The sequence below is a fragment of the Lutjanus erythropterus genome, chromosome 3 (assembly GCF_056507025.1).
Source record: "Lutjanus erythropterus isolate fLutEry1 chromosome 3, fLutEry1.hap2, whole genome shotgun sequence".
NCBI classification, from domain to species: domain Eukaryota; kingdom Metazoa; phylum Chordata; class Actinopteri; order Lutjaniformes; family Lutjanidae; genus Lutjanus; species Lutjanus erythropterus.
Window position 1 is genome coordinate 21638881 of NC_139319.1, and position 19387 is coordinate 21658267.

General features: G+C 38.9%; 1 protein-coding gene across 3 annotated transcripts in view; it reads left to right on the forward strand.

The window, feature by feature from the left end:
- The window catches only part of pds5a (PDS5 cohesin associated factor A), a 28813-nt gene extending 12846 nt beyond the window's left edge, over positions 1-15967 (forward strand). For 2 of the 3 annotated variants that reach the window (XM_084715385.1, XM_084715386.1), the window contains exons 5-33: positions 102-199; positions 586-712; positions 1223-1303; positions 1468-1608; positions 2716-2831; positions 3466-3560; positions 3689-3834; positions 4002-4153; positions 5595-5708; positions 5926-6007; positions 6124-6172; positions 6286-6425; positions 7812-7927; positions 8524-8629; positions 8807-8967; positions 9651-9774; positions 9926-10084; positions 10183-10251; positions 10773-10909; positions 11249-11372; positions 11692-11896; positions 12405-12519; positions 12698-12830; positions 13244-13363; positions 13600-13662; positions 13798-13949; positions 14041-14122; positions 14214-14473; positions 15563-15967. In XM_084715385.1, the coding sequence (XP_084571511.1) occupies positions 102-199; positions 586-712; positions 1223-1303; positions 1468-1608; positions 2716-2831; positions 3466-3560; positions 3689-3834; positions 4002-4153; positions 5595-5708; positions 5926-6007; positions 6124-6172; positions 6286-6425; positions 7812-7927; positions 8524-8629; positions 8807-8967; positions 9651-9774; positions 9926-10084; positions 10183-10251; positions 10773-10909; positions 11249-11372; positions 11692-11896; positions 12405-12519; positions 12698-12830; positions 13244-13363; positions 13600-13662; positions 13798-13949; positions 14041-14122; positions 14214-14473; positions 15563-15566 (3471 nt within the window). In that variant the 3' untranslated portion in view covers positions 15567-15967. Of the gene's footprint in view, positions 1-101; positions 200-585; positions 713-1222; positions 1304-1467; positions 1609-2715; positions 2832-3465; positions 3561-3688; positions 3835-4001; positions 4154-5594; positions 5709-5925; positions 6008-6123; positions 6173-6285; positions 6426-7811; positions 7928-8523; positions 8630-8806; positions 8968-9650; positions 9775-9925; positions 10085-10182; positions 10252-10772; positions 10910-11248; positions 11373-11691; positions 11897-12404; positions 12520-12697; positions 12831-13243; positions 13364-13599; positions 13663-13797; positions 13950-14040; positions 14123-14213; positions 14478-15562 lie in introns of those variants that run through there. The other variant, XM_084715387.1, reaches the window with a different exon arrangement.
- Positions 15968-19387: the final 3420 nt, after the last annotated feature.

A 19387-nucleotide genomic window follows, 5' to 3' on the forward strand; every position in this document is an offset into this window, starting at 1 on the left:
AGAAACCACAAGGAGCTGTATTTGTGTTTTGTTAATTGTGGTTCAAGGGGCAATACAACAAGCTGCTGCTGAAGAAATGATGTTTCTTTGTTTTTCTGTAGAACCTGGCCTGGGTGAAGTCCTACAACATCTGCTTTGAACTGGAGGACTGCAACGAGATCTTCATCCAGCTTTTCAAAACTCTCTTCTCTGTCATCAAGTAAGGCCCTTTTTAAACTGCTGCTCTTTCTGTTAAATCTCTTCATGTCTTAAACTTTCACATTCTTTGTTTCTCTTCATGCTGAAATATCTATATTTGTCAGACTTTGTATTCCAGCACATTCTTACTGGTTTAATCTGTCACATGTATAGATAAGCTCCCTTTTTACTACTCTTTTTAAACTGTTTTGCCTTACCTAGAAATGTGCAGACTGATAATGATCCCAACTACCATTAGGATCCATTTTCACCACAGATGTGGAGGAGGCTACAATGAAAAACTGTTCTTTTTATTTTTGATTTAGTGTTTTTTATCTTTGTCTTTTCATCAGATAACAAATGTCCCCATCTCTCTCTCTCTCTGTCTCTCTCTCTCTGTCTCCACAGTAACAGCCATAACCAGAAGGTGCAGATGCACATGATGGACCTGATGAGTTCCATCATCATGGAGGGAGACGGAGTCACACAGGAGCTGCTGGACACCATCCTCATTAACCTCATCCCTGCACATAAAGTAAGAAACACATTCATATGTATTATCTGCAGTGTTTTTAAAGATTTAAAGATCTCCAGATATAATTATGTGACTGTGTTGTCATATTTTTCAAAAATAAAATAATTAATTTTAACAAAAAACCCCATAGGACACTATGAAATCTTTACAAAATTACCATTTGCAGCGCATACTCTCTGTGGTTAAACACTTAATTATGTAATTATATGTGAAAATCAGCTGCTTCTTTGAGGTTACTTCACAATTTCCTCTTTGCTCTCAAATAATGAAATCCTTTTCTGAGCTGTCCTCACTACAAGAGGACCCTTCTGATGAATGGCATCTTTTTGCCCAGAATAGCTTCCTTTTTTCTGACAACAACTAGCCTTTCATATTTCTCATCTACTTGTCAGCTGCAGTCATACTGGACACTGACCAAAAACCTGAAGTTCAGTATATCATTGAATGTTTGAGTAAGATTTTCACTGTCATTTGAACTAACTAATCAGTGTTTAACTTTCCTTGGAACAGAATCTGAACAAGCAAGCGTACGATCTTGCCAAGACTCTGCTGAAGAGGACCGTCCAGACCATCGAGACATGCATTGCAAACGTGAGCAGCCTCCACGTCTCACAGTCTTTTTCAGTTTTCCCCTGTGTTTTTGTTTTTCTCACTCTTGTCTTCAGACTCTGTTTGCATAAATCACTGTCTGAATCTACAGGATGTCTTGTTTAATTAAGTATTTATCTCACACAGTGTTTTTTGTCCTTCCTCAGTTCTTCAATCAGGTTTTAGTGATGGGAAAGTCGTCAGTCAGCGACCTATCAGAGCATGTCTTCGATCTCATCCAGGAACTGTTTGCCATCGACCCTATGCTGCTTACCTCTGTTATGCCACAGCTGGAATTCAAACTTAAGGTTAATGCACACGCGCACACACACACACACAGTATTGATGGTCAGTGGACAAACTTTGCAAACTAAAGCTTAAGCACTGTTTCTCATTGAGTTGCTTTTATCTCTCAGTAGTACAAGATAATTCTAATTTAAGATAATTGTTATGTGTGTTATCATGGTGAAACACTCTTACTCAGACAGCCTTGAAAACCTATTCTTTTCCCACAATATCTTATTTAAGTTAACACAATGAAATGCAGCTTTATACATTCATATAATATACAGTAAAACTCCTCGTGAAATTGCTGCATTGACACAAAATAAGAAAGAGAAGACGACAAACCTCAAAACAAAATGTTCCTCCTGTTTTAACATAGGTAATCTCTACAAAATGAATTATATTAGTTGCAAGAGATGCAAAGTATAACAAGTCTTGAGTAGGAATATAAAATTCTGCAAAGCTGGAAACTGCATTGTCCTCAGAAATTCATTGAATCATTCACTTGTTCATTGGACGCTCATGCTTTTAATCAGAAAATGCCGGAATGCAAAAAGATATGACAACCTTTGTCAGTGGGTGAGTAGCGGGGTACGCCTTGGATGAGTCGCCAGTCAATCACAGAGCTGATGCATAGAGACACACAACCATTCATGCTTACTTCCACACCTACAGGCAATTTAGAGTTGCCAGAAAATCTCCTGTGCATGTTTTGGTCCTCTAAAACACTAGAAAACCAAAAAGAACTGATGGCTTCTTGAATTGTACCACATTATGGGACGCCTCTGCTGAGTGGGCGGAGTGGGCAGCTATTATACTGTAGATGCTTTTGAAATGCACTGAAGACTGGAATCAAATATGAATATGTATCAGTTCTGATTCTGTTGAAGAGCAACCTGAGAAAATAAAAGTAATAATATTCAAATCTACCAAAAAAGGTGTTTTCAGAATGGCAGAGGCAGTAACACTGTGCTTCCTTTGTATGCAAATATGCTACAGGTTGTGCAGGTACCAGATCAGAGCACGAGATGGGGATGGTTGACCGTTTGTTTACCTGGATTAAAATTAACGTTTGTATAAAAAGAGCCAAAAAAAAAAACATTTAACATGTATTTGTTTTGTGTTTGCAGAGCAATGATGGCGAGGAGCGTCTAGCTGTTGTACGGTTGTTAGCTAAGTTGTTTGGGGCCAAAGATTCAGAGCTGGCCTCACAGAACAGACCACTGTGGCAGTGCTTCCTAGGACGGTGAGTGACAAATGATGCTTTGAGCTCATCCATTTCAATCAGGAGAGACTAATTAACAGAAAATAATATATTTAATTTGTTATAGAGTACACAATAGATATTACTTAACATGTATAAAAGGCCACATTGATTTTCACGAATTCATTAACTCATGAAGCCAGAGTAGAAATTTCTGGTGGAGTCTTGAGACAGTTTGTAAAGTTCTGGGGAGGATTTCCTGATTTACTAAACATTTTATGAATTAAGTTAAGTTGCAGATGGCATTTTGTGAGTCCACAGATTTTTAGCTGAAAAAGAAAAATGAGGTTGGTGAGGTGGGACACATCTTTGCAGCACTGAAATGAAATTGAAAGGGAAAGCAACCCAGTGAACAAAAGGTATGAATTCGATTAGTCCTAAGATAATCGGTTAATGAAGAATCAGCTGGGGTGAATAATTGGAACACCCATAATAAGTTGCCTTAATTGAAAGGACAGGAAGTGTGCATGTTCAAGAACAGCGTACACATCGGCTTTCATGTAGTTTTAAATAGACAACTTTTCCTCAGTCACTCAGTCGCTCACTCACCTGCTTTCTCAAAGTATGACACATAATTCAGTCGATTTCATGATCTATAACTGATGTTTTTCTCCAGGTTCAATGACATCCACGTTCCAGTCAGGCTAGAGTGTGTGAAGTTTGCCAGCCACTGCCTCATGAACCACCCGGACCTGGCCAGAGACCTGACAGGTGCACTTCTGCTTGTTTTTCAGTTTGTTTTTTTGCCTCAATGTGATGTTTTCACGCTCCTTTTTCCGCTAATTCAGTTCTTTGTTCCACATTATCCTCACACATCTCTCTCTTTATTATCCAATCAGAGTATCTGAAGGTGCGTTCCCATGACCCAGAGGAAGCCATCCGTCATGATGTCATCGTCACCATCATCAACGCCGGCAAGAAAGACCTCAATTTGGTCAATGACCAGCTGTTGGGTTTTGTACGGGAAAGGACTTTAGACAAGAGGGTAAGAAAAATACACACACGGATATGGACCATCAGTAGTGCAGATATTATTCACAACAGCACAGGTTTTCCCTCATTCTTCAAGAAATGTAATTTCACTTGTATTATCTTTATTCAAATTCGTCTTCTTTGATCTGTCTTTCCTCCCTGCTCCCCCTCTTCCTGTAGTGGCGTGTGCGTAAGGAGGCCATGATGGGCCTGGCTCAGCTTTACAAGAAATACTGTCTGCACCATGAGGCTGGGAAAGAGTCTGCCCAGAAAATCAGCTGGATCAAAGACAAACTGCTGCACATCTACTATCAGAACAGCATCGACGACAAGTGAGCATATACAGATATATAAATAGTTAACTGTTGAAAAGCACACACCATAATCTTGTGCAGAAACTGGCAATATCCTTAATGTAATCATGATTTTGTAGTACCTTTAAACCTTTTATTTTGTTTAACTGCAAGTAGTTAATTTCCTAGTTAGCAGATAGTTAGAGAGCTACCTAAACAGTTGCATTGAAAATGGGCCTACAGGTAGAGGAATTTAATCTGCTTTTTTATTACAGCTCACATAAAAAATAAAAATTTGCAGCCATACTGGAGCCACTGTGGGCAGTTGAATGCCAATCACTCAGATGTTTTCTGGTCATTTTTAAAAGCAATTCTGGGACAGGGTTAGTCAGATTCTTGAAGATGTTTTATGTTACAAGATTCAAGGATCCCAAGATTGTTTACCTGGGATTGACAGCAGGAGACATATTTCTAAGGGACATCTATCTCTTCAAAGTCTTGAGACTCCCATGTGGTGATGGTTGAAATGTGACCTTCCAACGTCAGAGCAGTAGTTAGACGTTTTAGAGGAAATGTACTTGGAAAAAGTGAGGCACTGGCTAAGGACTAAAGCAGGGACCAATAAAAAGGCTGGGCTAAACAGGCTGCATACAAGACAAAAGATGGGTCCTGTTCTTTGCTGATTAAAGAGTAGTTCAATAGATAAGATTTTAAAGAGAGAGTAGTGCCCTCTGACTTTATTTATGGTTTTATTTCTTTTCCTTTTTTTTTTTTTAGATTATTGTTGGTGATAGTTGTGTTGTTAGTTTTGTTGTGTGTTCTGTTCAGTGAAAAATGAACAAATAAAAAGCAAAAAAGAAAAAAGACTGGCAGAGGGCACTTGGAGGAGGAGAAATCATGGGATAGTTTGCCTTTGGAGATATTAAAAGTGGGCTAACATTAGCTTAACACAAACCATGAACTGTATGTTACCAGTTAGCTATTAGTACTTGAAATGAATGAAAACAACTTTGCTAAAATCTCAAGTATTGCACTAATTTTCCTCCAGGTTGATGTTCAAATCATGGTTACTACAGTTATTTAAATCGTGGTTGTCTTCCATGATTATTTCCAAATATATTTCTCAATTCATCTGGTTGAAAAATAGGAAGAATGTAAATGACATTAGGCCTATTTCTGCTCCGAGTTGTAAGTTTATTCAACTCAAGGTGTTCAGATTACTCCTGCAAAACTGTCTAGAGGGCATTAGCAGTCTGCATAACACTCACTATCTATAGAAAATAACTAGAAAAAGATGCTGCTCATTGCAAAAACTCACTTCTGTCTGATTGAGCACTAGTGGTCATGGCACAGATCTTTGGCAATCTAAATGTCATTCCTGTAGGTTTCAAGTGAATTAGCACAGTGACATTATGTGGATTCCTCACCTGCTTCACTCTCTTTCACACAAGTCGTATAAACTCTCCCCTCCTCTCCACAGATTATTAGTAGAGAAGATTTTCGCTCAGTACATGGTCCCTCACAGTCTTGACACAGAGGAGAAGATGAAGTGTCTGTACTACCTGTATGCCTGCCTGGACACCAACGCTGTCAAGTCAGTAAACACACTTCAGTGAAACACACACAGTCAATGAAAACACACACAGAGACGCACATTTATGGTTTATACACATAAGTACAAACACACATCTTTAGGAAATACAATACTGTATCTATATACATCATGAAAACAAGCGATAATGGGTCAACAAGTACATATCAAATTGTCACATATTGATTTTCCTATATTTTGCGAACTCCCCTGTCATCAGGGCCCTGAATGAGATGTGGAAGTGTCAGAACATGCTGAGGGGGCTTGTCAAAGAGCTGCTGGACCTCCACAAGCTGCCAGTGGTGAGTTGAAACATCAAACACACACTTAACACACAAAATTAACCACCTCTTCCATGTTTTGTAATGAAAATGTCCCTAAATATCTTTGATGCTTTTATTTCTATTTTCCCCGATAGTCTGAGGCCAATAACACAGCCATGTTTGGGAAGCTGATGAGTATTGCCAGTAAGTTATAAAACAATGAAGCCCACATCTTCTGTCGTTTCTTCAAAATGGTAAAGGTTCATTCCACCTAAAGTGATTGATTTAACTGATTTCTCTCTGCTTTTTGTTTACAGAGAATCTTCCAGATGCTGGGAAGGCCCAGGACTTCATGAAGAAATTCAACCAGGTGCTCGGTGAGGACGAGAAGCTTCGAGTCCAGCTGGAGATGCTCATCAGCCCAACCTGCTCCTGCAAACAGGCTGAGATCTGTGTGGTGAGAGGACACTGAACACTCATTCGTTTAGTAAATAGACTCTGACACAGACAGACTGACGGTCTTCTCCTCTCTCCGTATCTTCAACACATACACACAAGTGTTAACATTGCTGACATGTTGGCTTGTTTTTGAGCCCCTGTTCTACACTGCAGCAGTCACATCTCACTCAAGGTAGTGCTTTTTCAGTGAATTTTGACAGTGTGAAAATGATTAAATTTTCAAGGGGCAGCTACTTCAAAATAATATAAGTCAGTTCCCCACAGCAAATGTAGTAGTATCAGGAAATGTTCTACGCCATTTATTTATTTGGCTCCCCATTGGCCATTGCCAAGGTACAGCTAAATTTTCTGGGGTCCACACACATAAACATTATATCATAATGCATAACAATAGAAAATTCATGGCAAAATTAAAAAAAAAAAACACTGCAAAAACAACAAGTCAACAATAATAAAACTACTATTGACAATAACATACCCACATATTTAGTCAGTAAAACATTTGATACAGGTCTAAAATACTAGTTCCACAGTTTAACTTGTTAAATGTGCAATTTCTGATAGCAAGCCATTTCATATTTTTATTCCTCAGTACATAACAGTATGATGCCTGTCATTAGTTTTTGAGACAAGAAGTGAAAAACGACCAATACACCAATACCATAATAAAAAGTCCATGAAACAACATTTATGGCAATTAAATAACAAAGAGAAGTGACAACTTGAAAATATGTTTTTTATTAAATATTAAAGCTGTGTACAACTTTTGTTTGTCTAATTTGTTTCCTTTTAACAGCAGTGCTTCTGCTGTCCTAAATAAAATAAAAGTAGCCAGCCAGACCTAAGCATGTGCAAAAAGTTGTCGTGAATTGTCTTAAGCAATGAATGTCTGAATTGTGTCTACAGTTGCAGATTAAAAGCAATGCAGCAGCCAGTAGCAACCCTTTTATGAAATAAAATGAGAAAATTAACCATGTAATATTATGTTAGATATCGACACAGACTTGTACATTATCGAGACGTTTCCTAATTGCAATATTGCAACATTTCATATGTTACGTCCCTACTAATGATACATGCCTTCATGCTAAAAAGGGAAAGCTTCTACAAGTGTAGCATTAATGTACACTTAATCAATATATGATATTCAGTTAAACATAACAGATAAATCCATGTGGTTTTTATTTTTATCCTCATAATATTAGTCAGTGGTCAGTCACATGTTTAAACACCTGGTGCGATCAAGGCTCTACCATGTTTGATTTTCAGCTAAGACGTCAACTAGATTTAATGATACAAACCTTGGCATAAATGTGTATACAGATATATAAGCACAAATCCATGAATGTTTGTATTAATGATGTACTTTTTGTACTGTGTGCAGAGAGAGATCACTCGGAAGTTGACGTTCCCCAAACAACCCACCAATCCGTTCCTGGAGATGGTTAAATTCCTGCTGGAGCGTATTGCCCCCGTCCACATCGACTCTGAGGCCATCAGGTCAGAAAAACATGCTGATGGGTTCAATAACACACAAACTGCTGCTATTGGCTTAAATTTTTACTACAAACCACAGATACTAGCACATTTCCAAGTCTAAACTTTAGGACCAATAAAATGGGTTAGAAAGCATTTGGATTTAAATTGAAAAGGATGAAATTGGATTGTAAATTTTGCTCTATTAGATTAAAGCGTTATTTTGTACAGTGCACAAAGAGGCAGTCATAAGACAGACCAGCAGTCTCACTGATACAGAGACGGGGAATACATGAAGCTCCCTGTGTCATTGTGTAACACCATAAACAGGCTTTTCTCATTCATTGAGACACCTAGTGGTGGCGAGGTGTAACTGCAGGCCTCAGACCAGGAGCAGGTTTAACCCTTTCTGCTTTATGGAAAAACACCATGACAGAGGAAATGCACGCACTGAATCACTTTTAGTGCTTAAGTTACACAGTATAACAATTTTTATTTTGTTTCATAGTTGACATTATGTTCTGAGACAATTAAAACTGCTCCGGTTTGTCATGTAACACATATAGATTTAGATTATTTTAACACCAGGATGGTTTTAATTGAGAATATTTACTTTTTAGTGCTCTGGTGAAGCTGCTGAACAAGTCCATTGAGGGCACAGCTGACGATGATGAGGAGGGTGTCACCCCTGATACAGCCATCCGCTCTGGCCTGGAGCTACTCAAGGTACACAGCATGGAGCAAGCACACTGCAATAAATGGAAACCAGTGGCCAGATGATGTGTGTTTAGTGGTTAACAGGCTTAAACATGCAAAATACTGCATTGCGCATTCAAGTTGTGTGACTAATGAACAAAGTGATGATAGAAAGTAAATAATTTCCCTCTGTTTCACTCCTTGTAGGTCCTGTCCTTCACCCATCCCACAGCGTTCCACTCAGCAGAAACCTACGAGTCTCTGCTTCAGTGTTTGAAGATGGAGGATGAGAAAGTGGCAGAAGCAGCCATTCAGATCTTCAGAAACACGGGGCAGAAGATTGAGACAGAGCTACAACAGATTCGATCGTAAGCAAAATCATATTATGCTTAAAACCAGGGAGGAACGATATGGCAAGAAATAGCACAATCTACTTAATTGCAATCACAATCTAAATTGCAAACTTTTTTGTCTCAGTTTTGAAATGTCCTGTAGACTCTTGCCAGACTAAAAATATATCAGGGCTGGTCTATGAATTTCACCACTTACCCCATTAAAACACAATAATGCATTAAAATACCATACAGGTTTCAAAGTGGTGATTAAAACTTGAGTTTATTATTAATATTACAATAAACTTTTCAAGTTTCAGCTGATTTGCATGGTTTACAATATGTCACCCAAGTAAGAGCGACATGAAGTAAGTCGTCCAGTCAGCGTAGACACCTAGTTGGCTACATTGTTTATTGTACAACAGAAATTAAGAGGAAATTAAATAGTGCAATCTCCACTTATAAGTGCAAGTGATACATTCAAACAATAGATATTTCATTGGAACCGAGTCTGATTCTTAAGTGTCACTTTATGAATCTACATGTGAAGAACATTTTAAATTCAAATATGAGTCCTTCAGGCAAGAGTCTCTATTGTGCAGTACTGCTCTGAGTCCACACTCTGGGCATTAGCCACATGTGTCCACATCTGGGTTAAATGAAAGGAACGATCTGTTTATTGTAAGTGTTCCTAATGACTGTTCTTCTGTGTCCATCAGGACTCTGATTCCCATCCTGCATCAGAAAGCCAAACGGGGAACACCTCACCAGGCCAAGCAGGCTGTTCACTGTATCCATGCCATCTTTAACAACAAGGAAGTGCAGCTGGCACAGATTTTTGAGGTAGAGGACTGGTTCCTAACTTATTTTTCCATTTATTTTAATTTGCATTGTACTTCATTTTCTTGTCTACTTTTTTCTTCCTGTATGTTATCTTTTCTTGTAATTTAATTGCTCAGATGCACTCATGCAGTTTTCTTTCCTTCACCCACAGCCTCTGTCACGTAGTCTGAATGCAGACGTCCCAGAGCAGCTCATCACTCCCCTCGTGTCCCTGGGGCACATCTCCATGCTGGCCCCAGATCAGTTTGCTTCACCAATGAAGTCCATTGTGGCAAACTTCATTGTCAAGGACCTGCTCATGAATGACAGGGTGCGTGGAGTTCAAATCGTGCCCAAAATGGTGTGCTGTTTTGTATTTTTGTATGCAAAGAGTGAGAATGTGACTCTGATGTGTCTTTGTGTCTCCAGTCGGTTGGCAACAAGAATGGGAAGCTGTGGACCACTGATGAGGAGGTTTCACCAGAAGTCCTCGCAAAGGTAAGACAAAAACATGAGTGGCATTTTTTTTTTCCACTTCTACTGTAATTGGACTTGTATGCACTGATGTTGTCACAATACCAGAATTTTAAACTTACAATACTAATTCAAAACAATACTCAATATGTCTTTTGATACCATGGCAAAAGGAAAAAAGTCCTAGGCACAACAAATATAACTTTTTTTTGTTTTGTTTTTATTTGAATTAACAACCTGCACAAAGTGTTGGTACAGAAAATATTACTGAACACTCCAGCTTTGCTGCTGCAAGTCACATTTCACACAGGATAATAACAGAACTGAAGGCTTAAATGAGCAATTAAATCATCTTTTTCAGAGCTGATAGCTTTCAACAATGTCAAATGTGTGATTAATGGAGAGTGTATCATCTTACACATGGGTTATCAAAAAAGTATAGTAATTAAAAGTAAGCATAAGTAATTTTGACAACCTTGGCATGCATGTCTGCTATCAGAGATGTAGCTCTTGTTCAGTATTGTTTTATGTTTCTGTTCCCACAGGTGCAGGCCATCAAGCTGCTAGTGCGCTGGTTACTAGGAATGAAGAACAACCAGTCAAAGTCAGCAAACTCCACCCTGCGGCTGCTGTCAGCCATGCTGGTCAGCGAAGGAGACCTCACAGAGCAAAAGAAGATCAGGTAATGTCACTGTGATGGATCACAGTAGAGATGTGGTGGTATGCTTGAGAGAAATGGCTAATATTGGGTGGAGAAGATTTTAACTTGGTAGCATTACTTGGAACAAAACATTTTTTGTCCATTCTGAAACATGGTGTTTTAGGTTCAATTAAAAACAAAAATTAAAAACAAGCTGTTGTTAACGGTGGTTAAAATTAATAAATAAGTTACCACAGCTTCAGGGAACGGGAAGATTTGGACTGAGGGAACAAACCTACCAGTTGTACTGTAAATTAATTTGATATTTTTCATCTTCTTTTCTATCCTCCTGCTGCTTTTGTTGTTTCTTCCTCCTCACAGTAAGTCAGACATGTCTCGTCTGAGGCTGGCCGCAGGTGGAGCCATCATGAAGCTGGCCCAGGAGCCCTGTTACCATGACATCATCACACCTGAACAGTTTCAGCTCTGTGGCCTCGTTATCAATGTCAGTCTCCACTTTATGTCACTTTTTATGTACCTTTTTAAGGGAGGACATTTTGTCACGTTACTGTAGAAGAATCTCAGGCGTACATAATGAAATTAATAATGGCTGAATTCCAGTTAGTTGTTTTGGATCCTGTTATTGTACAAGCTTGCCTCACTGGCAGATTGGATGATTTAATGTGTTATATGAAGAGAAGGAAACATTTTCATTGATCAGTGCTAATAATCTGAGTAACTCTCATGTATGTTTTGAGTAGTGTGATTTTAATTTGACTCCACTAAGTCTGTTCCTTCCTATATATATATATATATATATGCAGGATGAGTGCTACCAGGTTCGTCAGATCTTCGCTCAGAAGTTGCACTTGGCTCTCGTCAAACTGCTGCTGCCCCTGGAGTACCTGGCTGTCTTTGCCCTGTGTGCCAAGGACCCGGTGAAGGAGCGCCGCGCCCACGCCCGACAGTGCCTCCTCAAAAACATCTCCGTCCGCAGAGAGTACATCAAGCAAAACCCACTTGCTCAGGGTCAGTGTTCAACAGAGGTCTGAAGTTATGAATGTGTTGGTTTATCGAACAGGAGTTTAGACCACGAAAGATCACAAAAGCTAAGTTTCCGTCCAAATTTAGGTCAAATTTTAACAGAATTTCCTGAAAATCTGTGAAAGAAAGGCCTATTTCCATTTACTACTGTTACACAATTATTAAGAGTTGGTGGCACTAGTTGTCCTCGCTGGTGGCATGATGGAAAAATAACGTGTTTTAATTTGCAGAGGGTCAGAATCTCATCATTGTCACATATGGGACAAAATCTTCAGTGGACATTCAGGTCACGTTTCATAGCCCACCTGATTTATTGGTTGAGACTGTCTCTATTAGAGTTTGTTATATATTTGCTTTTTTTTCCATCTATACACCAACATTTCCATTTTGAAGTTTCCACTTTATAATTTGCAGTTTGGAAATGTGCATAAAAACAGCTGGGTGGAAACACACTTCTAGATGTTAAAATGAGTTCTTTTCTCTCTTCCCTCAGAAAAACTTGTCTCCCTCCTTCCTGAGTATGTTGTTCCGTATATGATCCACCTGCTGGCCCACGACCCAGACTTCACAAAACCACATGAATATGAACAGCTCAAAGACATCAAAGAGTGAGTATTGTCGCACTGTATTTTATTTTTGTGAATCTGATGACTCTACTGATAATGTCTTTTTTATAAAATCCCTATTCTTCTAATTTTAATGAGAATTTTATGCTCTGCTAAAATGTGTTGATGACTAAAGCTGTGACATCCAGCATGTTTATTGATCTTGTGCTGATTTGGGTAGGTGCCTGTGGTTCATGCTGGAAGTGCTGATGACCAAGAATGAGAACAACAGTCATGCCTTTCTTAGAAAGATGGTAGAGAGCATCAAACAGACCAAGGATGCACAGTGTCCTGATGATGCAAAGGCCAATGAGGTATGCACGCACACACGCATGCAAACACATTCTTACTCAGCAAAATACGCAGCAAGCAAAAACAAAACAGACTTTTTGGATCCTGTCCTGCCCCCTGCATCTAAAACAAACACATTGTTGATGAAATCCCTATATAGATGATGATTATGATAAAATATTGCTGTAAAACAGTTTGGTTGGACCTACAGGATATTTGGAAAATGTGTAGCACACATGGGTTACAGTGAATTACAAGCCTGAGAATCATCCCTATTTTGATCATAAACATCACTCACAAATGTGTGAATTTTATGTTCATGGGAAAACAAGTTTTTGTAAAGAAACCAAAGAAACAAAGTCTTTTGGCCTGGTCACCTACTTATCAAACATTACCAACAATATGTAACAGTGTGTGTCCCATGTTGTGTTTACAGAAGCTGTATATCGTCTGTGATGTCGCTCTCTTTGTCATCGCCAACAAGAGCACCGCATGTCACCTCGACTCTCCGAAAGACCCTGTCCTACCCTCCAAGTTCTTCCTCATACAGGACAAGGCAATACAAACACACAAACACACACACACACTTGTAGTTAATGGATTTATCCTCGTGGGATTGGAAAAATGATTTCAAAACAAACACCTATCAAACAACTTAAGAATGAAATGTATCCCCTCAGTAGCAGATAAATATGGGGGCATATTTGTGAGATTAAAGCCAAAATGATCTTTGTGCTCAATATTTGAGGTTTAGTGAGTAATAAAGTTTTCTGTTGTGATTTCTGTCCACAGGAATTCAAAAATGATAAAGAGTATCTGTCGACAGAGATGAGACAAATGCTGCTCACTGGAAAGGTAAATACAAAACACTTGATAATTTGAATGAACACTATAAATATGAACACCACTCAGTGTTGCTGCTGCTTACTGAGCACTTACCAGTCTAATAACTCCACCCTGCAACTCCATCACCTGTCTGTCTGCCTGCAGCCTAAACCAGCACCAGTGTTAGGAGCTGTGAACAAGCCTCTGACAGTACCAGGGAGGAGGATCTTCACCAAGACGACCACAGCACCAGACACAACCAGTAACACCAGCACCAACTCCACACCTCTGAGCTCTGCAACCATCAACAAGAACAGGTACACACACACATAACACACCTTTGCACACACACAAAATAACACCGTCTACAACTGAGTGAATTTTCTGTAACATTTCTTGTAACAACAGCAATGCTGCCACTGAGTCTGCGGAGAGTCGAGCGCAGGAAAACAACGAGAACCCGGTCATCAAGAACGACGAGGTCAAGAAGGTAAGGACAGACACCAGACGTCAACTGGAATTACTCTTACTGCAAATTATACAGATTTTTCTTGACTGAGCTGTCCTTAACCATCTCTCAGGAGATTCCGAGTCAGAACACGACCCCTGATGCCGAGACAGAAGCGTCACCTGTCAAACGGCGTGGCCGTCAACCCAAAACAGCAGCCGCTGCTCCTGCAGTGGCTGAAAAAGAGGGATCGGCACCGATGGGAGGCGGAGCCGGCAGAGGCAGGAAGAGAGCAGCTGACCCCAACTCATCGACAGAGTCCATCAACATGAAGATGTCAAAACAGCAGCAGCAGAATGATGAAGGGACAAAGAGACAGATTGACTTACAGAGGTGAGAGAGGACAGAGGAAAGGTCCAGCAGACGTCACTTACTTGGCTTATTGTAGTTTTGGCAGATACGTGATGAAAAAAGAAATTGACAAGGAAAAGCGCGACAGGTTTTTTAAGTTTGCATTGTGTCTCTTGATGCGATGGCTAATGAATGTAACCTAATCCTGAAATTTCGCAAAAATCTTTTGAGTGTCAACTTTTTTCTCTTCAGGTGGACGTTTGTGAGCCAAGGGAATGAAAAAGTGAGAAAGTGGAAGTCTGGAGAGGAGACAGGGAAAGCAGTAGGGAGAGTTGCCCTCCTCCTGGGCAGTGAGGGCGACATTGCGATAGAGCTGGACTCCAGCCCAGAGGAAGTTATCAGTGAGGCAGGCAGACTGGCAGTGAGTTGATTTAGTCCAGGATGTCTCTAAACGTAACCAGCTTCAGGACCAGACCAGACCGTCTGCATTACAAACTTTGGGCAAGGAGTTGTATTATGGGAAATGTAGAAAGTTTTAGGAGAAAACATGTTCTTAAAAGTAAATGTAGGTATATCTGTGTACCTCAACATTAGGGAAGTGCAGTACCACATCCCTGGACTGCACCAGGTGAATGGCAGAAACAAATTATGTAGTCAGTGTAGCACAAAGCAAAATTTTACTCTTGTATTTTTCCCAAACTTAATAGTTCCAGGAAGCATCTCACACTGATTCCTTTGGTGAGAAATTAATGTTAAGCGATTTGTGTAAAATGTAGAAGATATTACTACAGTGATTATTCACCATAATTCACTCTCAGTATATTGTACATACAGTTTTTTCAGTGTTTGTGTAGTTATGGACCTGTTTAAGGTCCTTAAAGTTTCTCTTTGCACTGCATTACTTGTCTACTTTTAAGGAAATCTCTCATTGTAAAGACACAACGTAAAGATGAGAGTTACAGTTTCTGTCATGGGTACTTTTCATTACATCCTATTCTTTAACAAGCCACAGATAATTACATAAACGTAAGGTTGTCATTCTGTGTTATGATTTTTTTTTTTTTTAAGTCATTGTCAGTCCAATCATTTCTTTGCTTTTTTTTACTCAGTCCAGTCTTTGTTGTCTTTCAGGTAAAGAGGAAACCGGTGAAGGTGAAAACAAGACTGTAGAGAAATGGGCCAGAATCTTCCTTATACCTCCCCAACCCTGCGCACACCGCTCCTCTGACTCTAAAGCTTTCCTGGACACATTATGGACCTTTCTTAAAACACACATGTACACACACACACACACACACACATGCAAACACACACCACTGACATCCTAGAAGGTTTTAAGTACCTTATAGTCCTGATTTGAAGCTCATTGTATGTAGGTCTTACTCAAAAAACATGTTATTTTTTTCCTTTGTGTTTGTTGCTCTTTGCTTCTTTTGTGGAGCCATTTTTAAGAAAAAAAAAAACAGGATGGACATTTTACAAACGTTTTAATCTGGTTATGATTGTTGCTTATTAAATTCCCTGGGAAAAATCCTACTGTATGTGTCCTGACCTCTTCCTCCTTTTGTTCGTCACAATATTTTTAATTTGAGCTCACACAATTGTATTTTATAAATACTCACGGGTAACTCTGCAGTAAAACTTTCTGAATACCCAAGATGGTTCAAAAATAGCAGCACATGGCTAAAATATGGGAACGGGCGCCTAAATTTTATAAACTTTGGTATGTTTATGTTTCTAACTTTGGTATGTTTTGATGCTTAATGTTGTTACAGCATCACAAGGCCGGTTAAAAACCCTTAGTGGCTTCTTAACTGTAATTCTTTTGAAGGCCTTTTGATTTATGTTCAAATTTAAGCTGTCAGTTCTGAATACTGTGCTTCGAGCTCTGTTGCAGCCTCATCCTCCAGACTGGTGAGGGGCTCTGGAGCTGGGTTGAAATAAACTTTTGTTTTTTTGTTTTTTACTGGAATGCATAAATGATATATTATTATACAAGTATGTGTTCAGCTTTTTCTTCATCTTTTACAATTATATATGTTTTTTTAAACGTTGCCAGTTATTTTGTTGGGTAGCACCTGCTTTTAAAGGGTCAGTTTACTCCAAAATTAAAAATACATTTTTTTCCTTTACCTGTAGTCCCTGTTATTCCATCTAGATTGAGTTGCAGAGGCTATCATCTGTAGAGATGTCTGCCATCTCTCCAATATAATGGAACAAAAATGTCACTCAACTTGTGGTGCCAAAAAATAGAAAAACTCCATATCAATGTCTTTTTCCAGTCCTCATGTTCCTGTCACTGAAGATAATCCAGACTTTGTGAGCAGTTTCATGTAGGAACTGTTTTCTTTCTACTGAACTACACCTGCCAATCATATCCTCGCACAGAAGGCAGCAGCTCGCGGGCTCATGAAAGAGCAAGGCTTAAATATTAATGGTATCCTTCAGAACCACTGCTGACCTATAACCTGTCGTCCATGAGAAGATGCACGCTTCCCTCTGTGCAGTGATCTGGTTGCAGGGTTTGGTTGAGTAGAAAGGAAATACAGGGTTTTTACCGTAGGCCCTTCAAAAGTAAGGAAATGATCAGGAAATTGTTTAAGTAAATAATCCGAATTTTAGGCCTTAAAATGCCATAAATCATATTTTGATTGTAATTACCAACATTTTGATTAGTAACTAATTTTGTTATTTTGTTATCTTGTCAGTAACTGTAGCTAATTACAATTACATTTATTTTGTAATTCAAAGCTTCTACAAAGAGTTTTTTAACCAGTTATTAAACAGTCTTGATTTATTACTTTTTGCCTCTATATGACCTTGTCATGTAGTTAACGATGAGAAAATCAGCTACTTTTATATAGTTCTTCTTAATTCCCACCACTGTGTTGGACTCTCGATTAAATCAAATGAAACAGGCCTGTGTTCACATTTTTCCAGGCAAAGTTACAGTAAATAGAACGTTAGAAGAATAATTAAATGTTTCACAGTATATTTTGTGGTTATAATGGTGGAAACACTACTGATTTTATCCCCAGGGGCCTCAACACAAAATGAAAGTTCCTTGTGGTAGCTTTTAATTACATGTAATTACTTAGTTACTGTCCAGCACTGCAAGTATCCTGTTAGTTGTGTTAAATTTTGTAATAATTATTGAATGAATTCTTGAATATAGGCCAATATAGTGTTTTGTGAGGTCACAATGACTTTGACCTTGGACCACCAAAATCTACAACAGCTCATCCTTGAGTCCAAACAGGTGTTTGTACCAAAGTTAAAGTAACTCTCTCAAAGCATTCCTGAGATATAACGCCTTCACAAGAGTGAAATGGACATGAAGTCACAGTCACCTAATCTAATTGGATCAATTCAATTAAAAATAAATTTGAAAAATTCCGAAATCAATTCGAGTCCTTCTTTTCTGAAATCCTGACATCGGTTACTCAAGATAATCCACCTACCTCGTAAGCACTTTCATGTAGGAACTGTTTTCTTTCGAAGGTAGAGTCTACTGGAACTACTTTCTCTCTGCAGTAGAAGAGGAACTACTTTCCTAAAACCAGACAGAAAATATTTCCTACATGAAACTGCTCACAAGGTCTGTGGATCATCTTGTGTAACCGGATCATAATTTCTGGAAAGAGACACTGATGTGAGTTTCTCACATGAATTATTTTGGTGCACTGAGGCAGACATTTATCTTCAGAACTGCAGCTCTCGCCAAAACAAGCTAGATGGATCAATAACACAACAGGTAAGAAGAAAAATATCTACATTTGGCTTTGGGGTGAGCTGCACCTTTAAGCACTGAGTGACTGGAAATTGTGCAGGTTGTGTTGATGACTTATTTTTTGATGTAGTTAAAGTATGCTTATTCTCATGATCACATTTAAGTTTTTTTCTATAAAATAAATGCCTTAGATGGTACCATGCAGTGTATTTGTCTTGTGCAGTTTTTAAAAATCATGAGACACGACAGAAACAAACTAATTTTTCCACTTTTTTTTTTAATCAAAGAAACATGACACTGTCACAATAAATAACCATGCTTTTTATACTGCTGATGCTTGCTTCCAAGGAAACAAAAGAGGAAAAATAAGTCTCAATCCAAATGGAGAAACTGAGATGCAACAGCCCCTTTTTTTATGCTTCGTCATCGTGCAATATTGTACATAGTGAGAACACTGGGGAGTAGGAGGGGGCCTCTTTTCCTTTTTTTGTCCTTTCTTTTTCTTACAAAATATAGATCCAGCTATCAATGGTGCACTCTAGTGATAACGAGACGGCTCTTTATCAAGAACCTGAATATTTACAAGTAAAGGAGATAGATGTCTGTGCATTCTACCCCTGACTATGAACTTGTTTTTTTTGGCTCTGGCTGGAAACTGTTCACTGTCAGTGGACAGGGTGCACAACAACGCCATGTAAAACTGTAATATGATGCCACTGTGTTGGTAGGGACTGAGCTGGAGGAGGGCAAGCAAAAGGAAGATCTGTTTCTTTAAAAAAAAAAAAGAAAAGAAAAAGGCCGTGTGTGAGGATTCATCAACACCCCACTTCTCTAAACGCGAAGAATCTCCTTACAGTCCACGTACCTCAAATCAAAATGTGTGAAAACTGTGCAGGCCTGCTATCTGCTTCAGAGGATAACAGAGGAGTTCCAGCCTCTTTTACTACTCATAAGACATCATTGAAAGACAACCTCAATGAGCATTTTATTTGGCTGTGTTGTAAAGCATGTTTAGGAATATAGGACCTCACCTACATACCTCTATATATGAAGGTTTATATAAAGGTTTGATTGAGTACTGCTGGATTGGATCAGTGATTTGTGATGAAGATCCCCCTCTTTCATCAACATCAGGACTGAGAAGGTGAGCAGATCCTTAATCCGTGGCTGAAAATAGTGCCTATGGTTGAAATCTATGGAAGCCCATTTCTGCCATTGTGAAAACA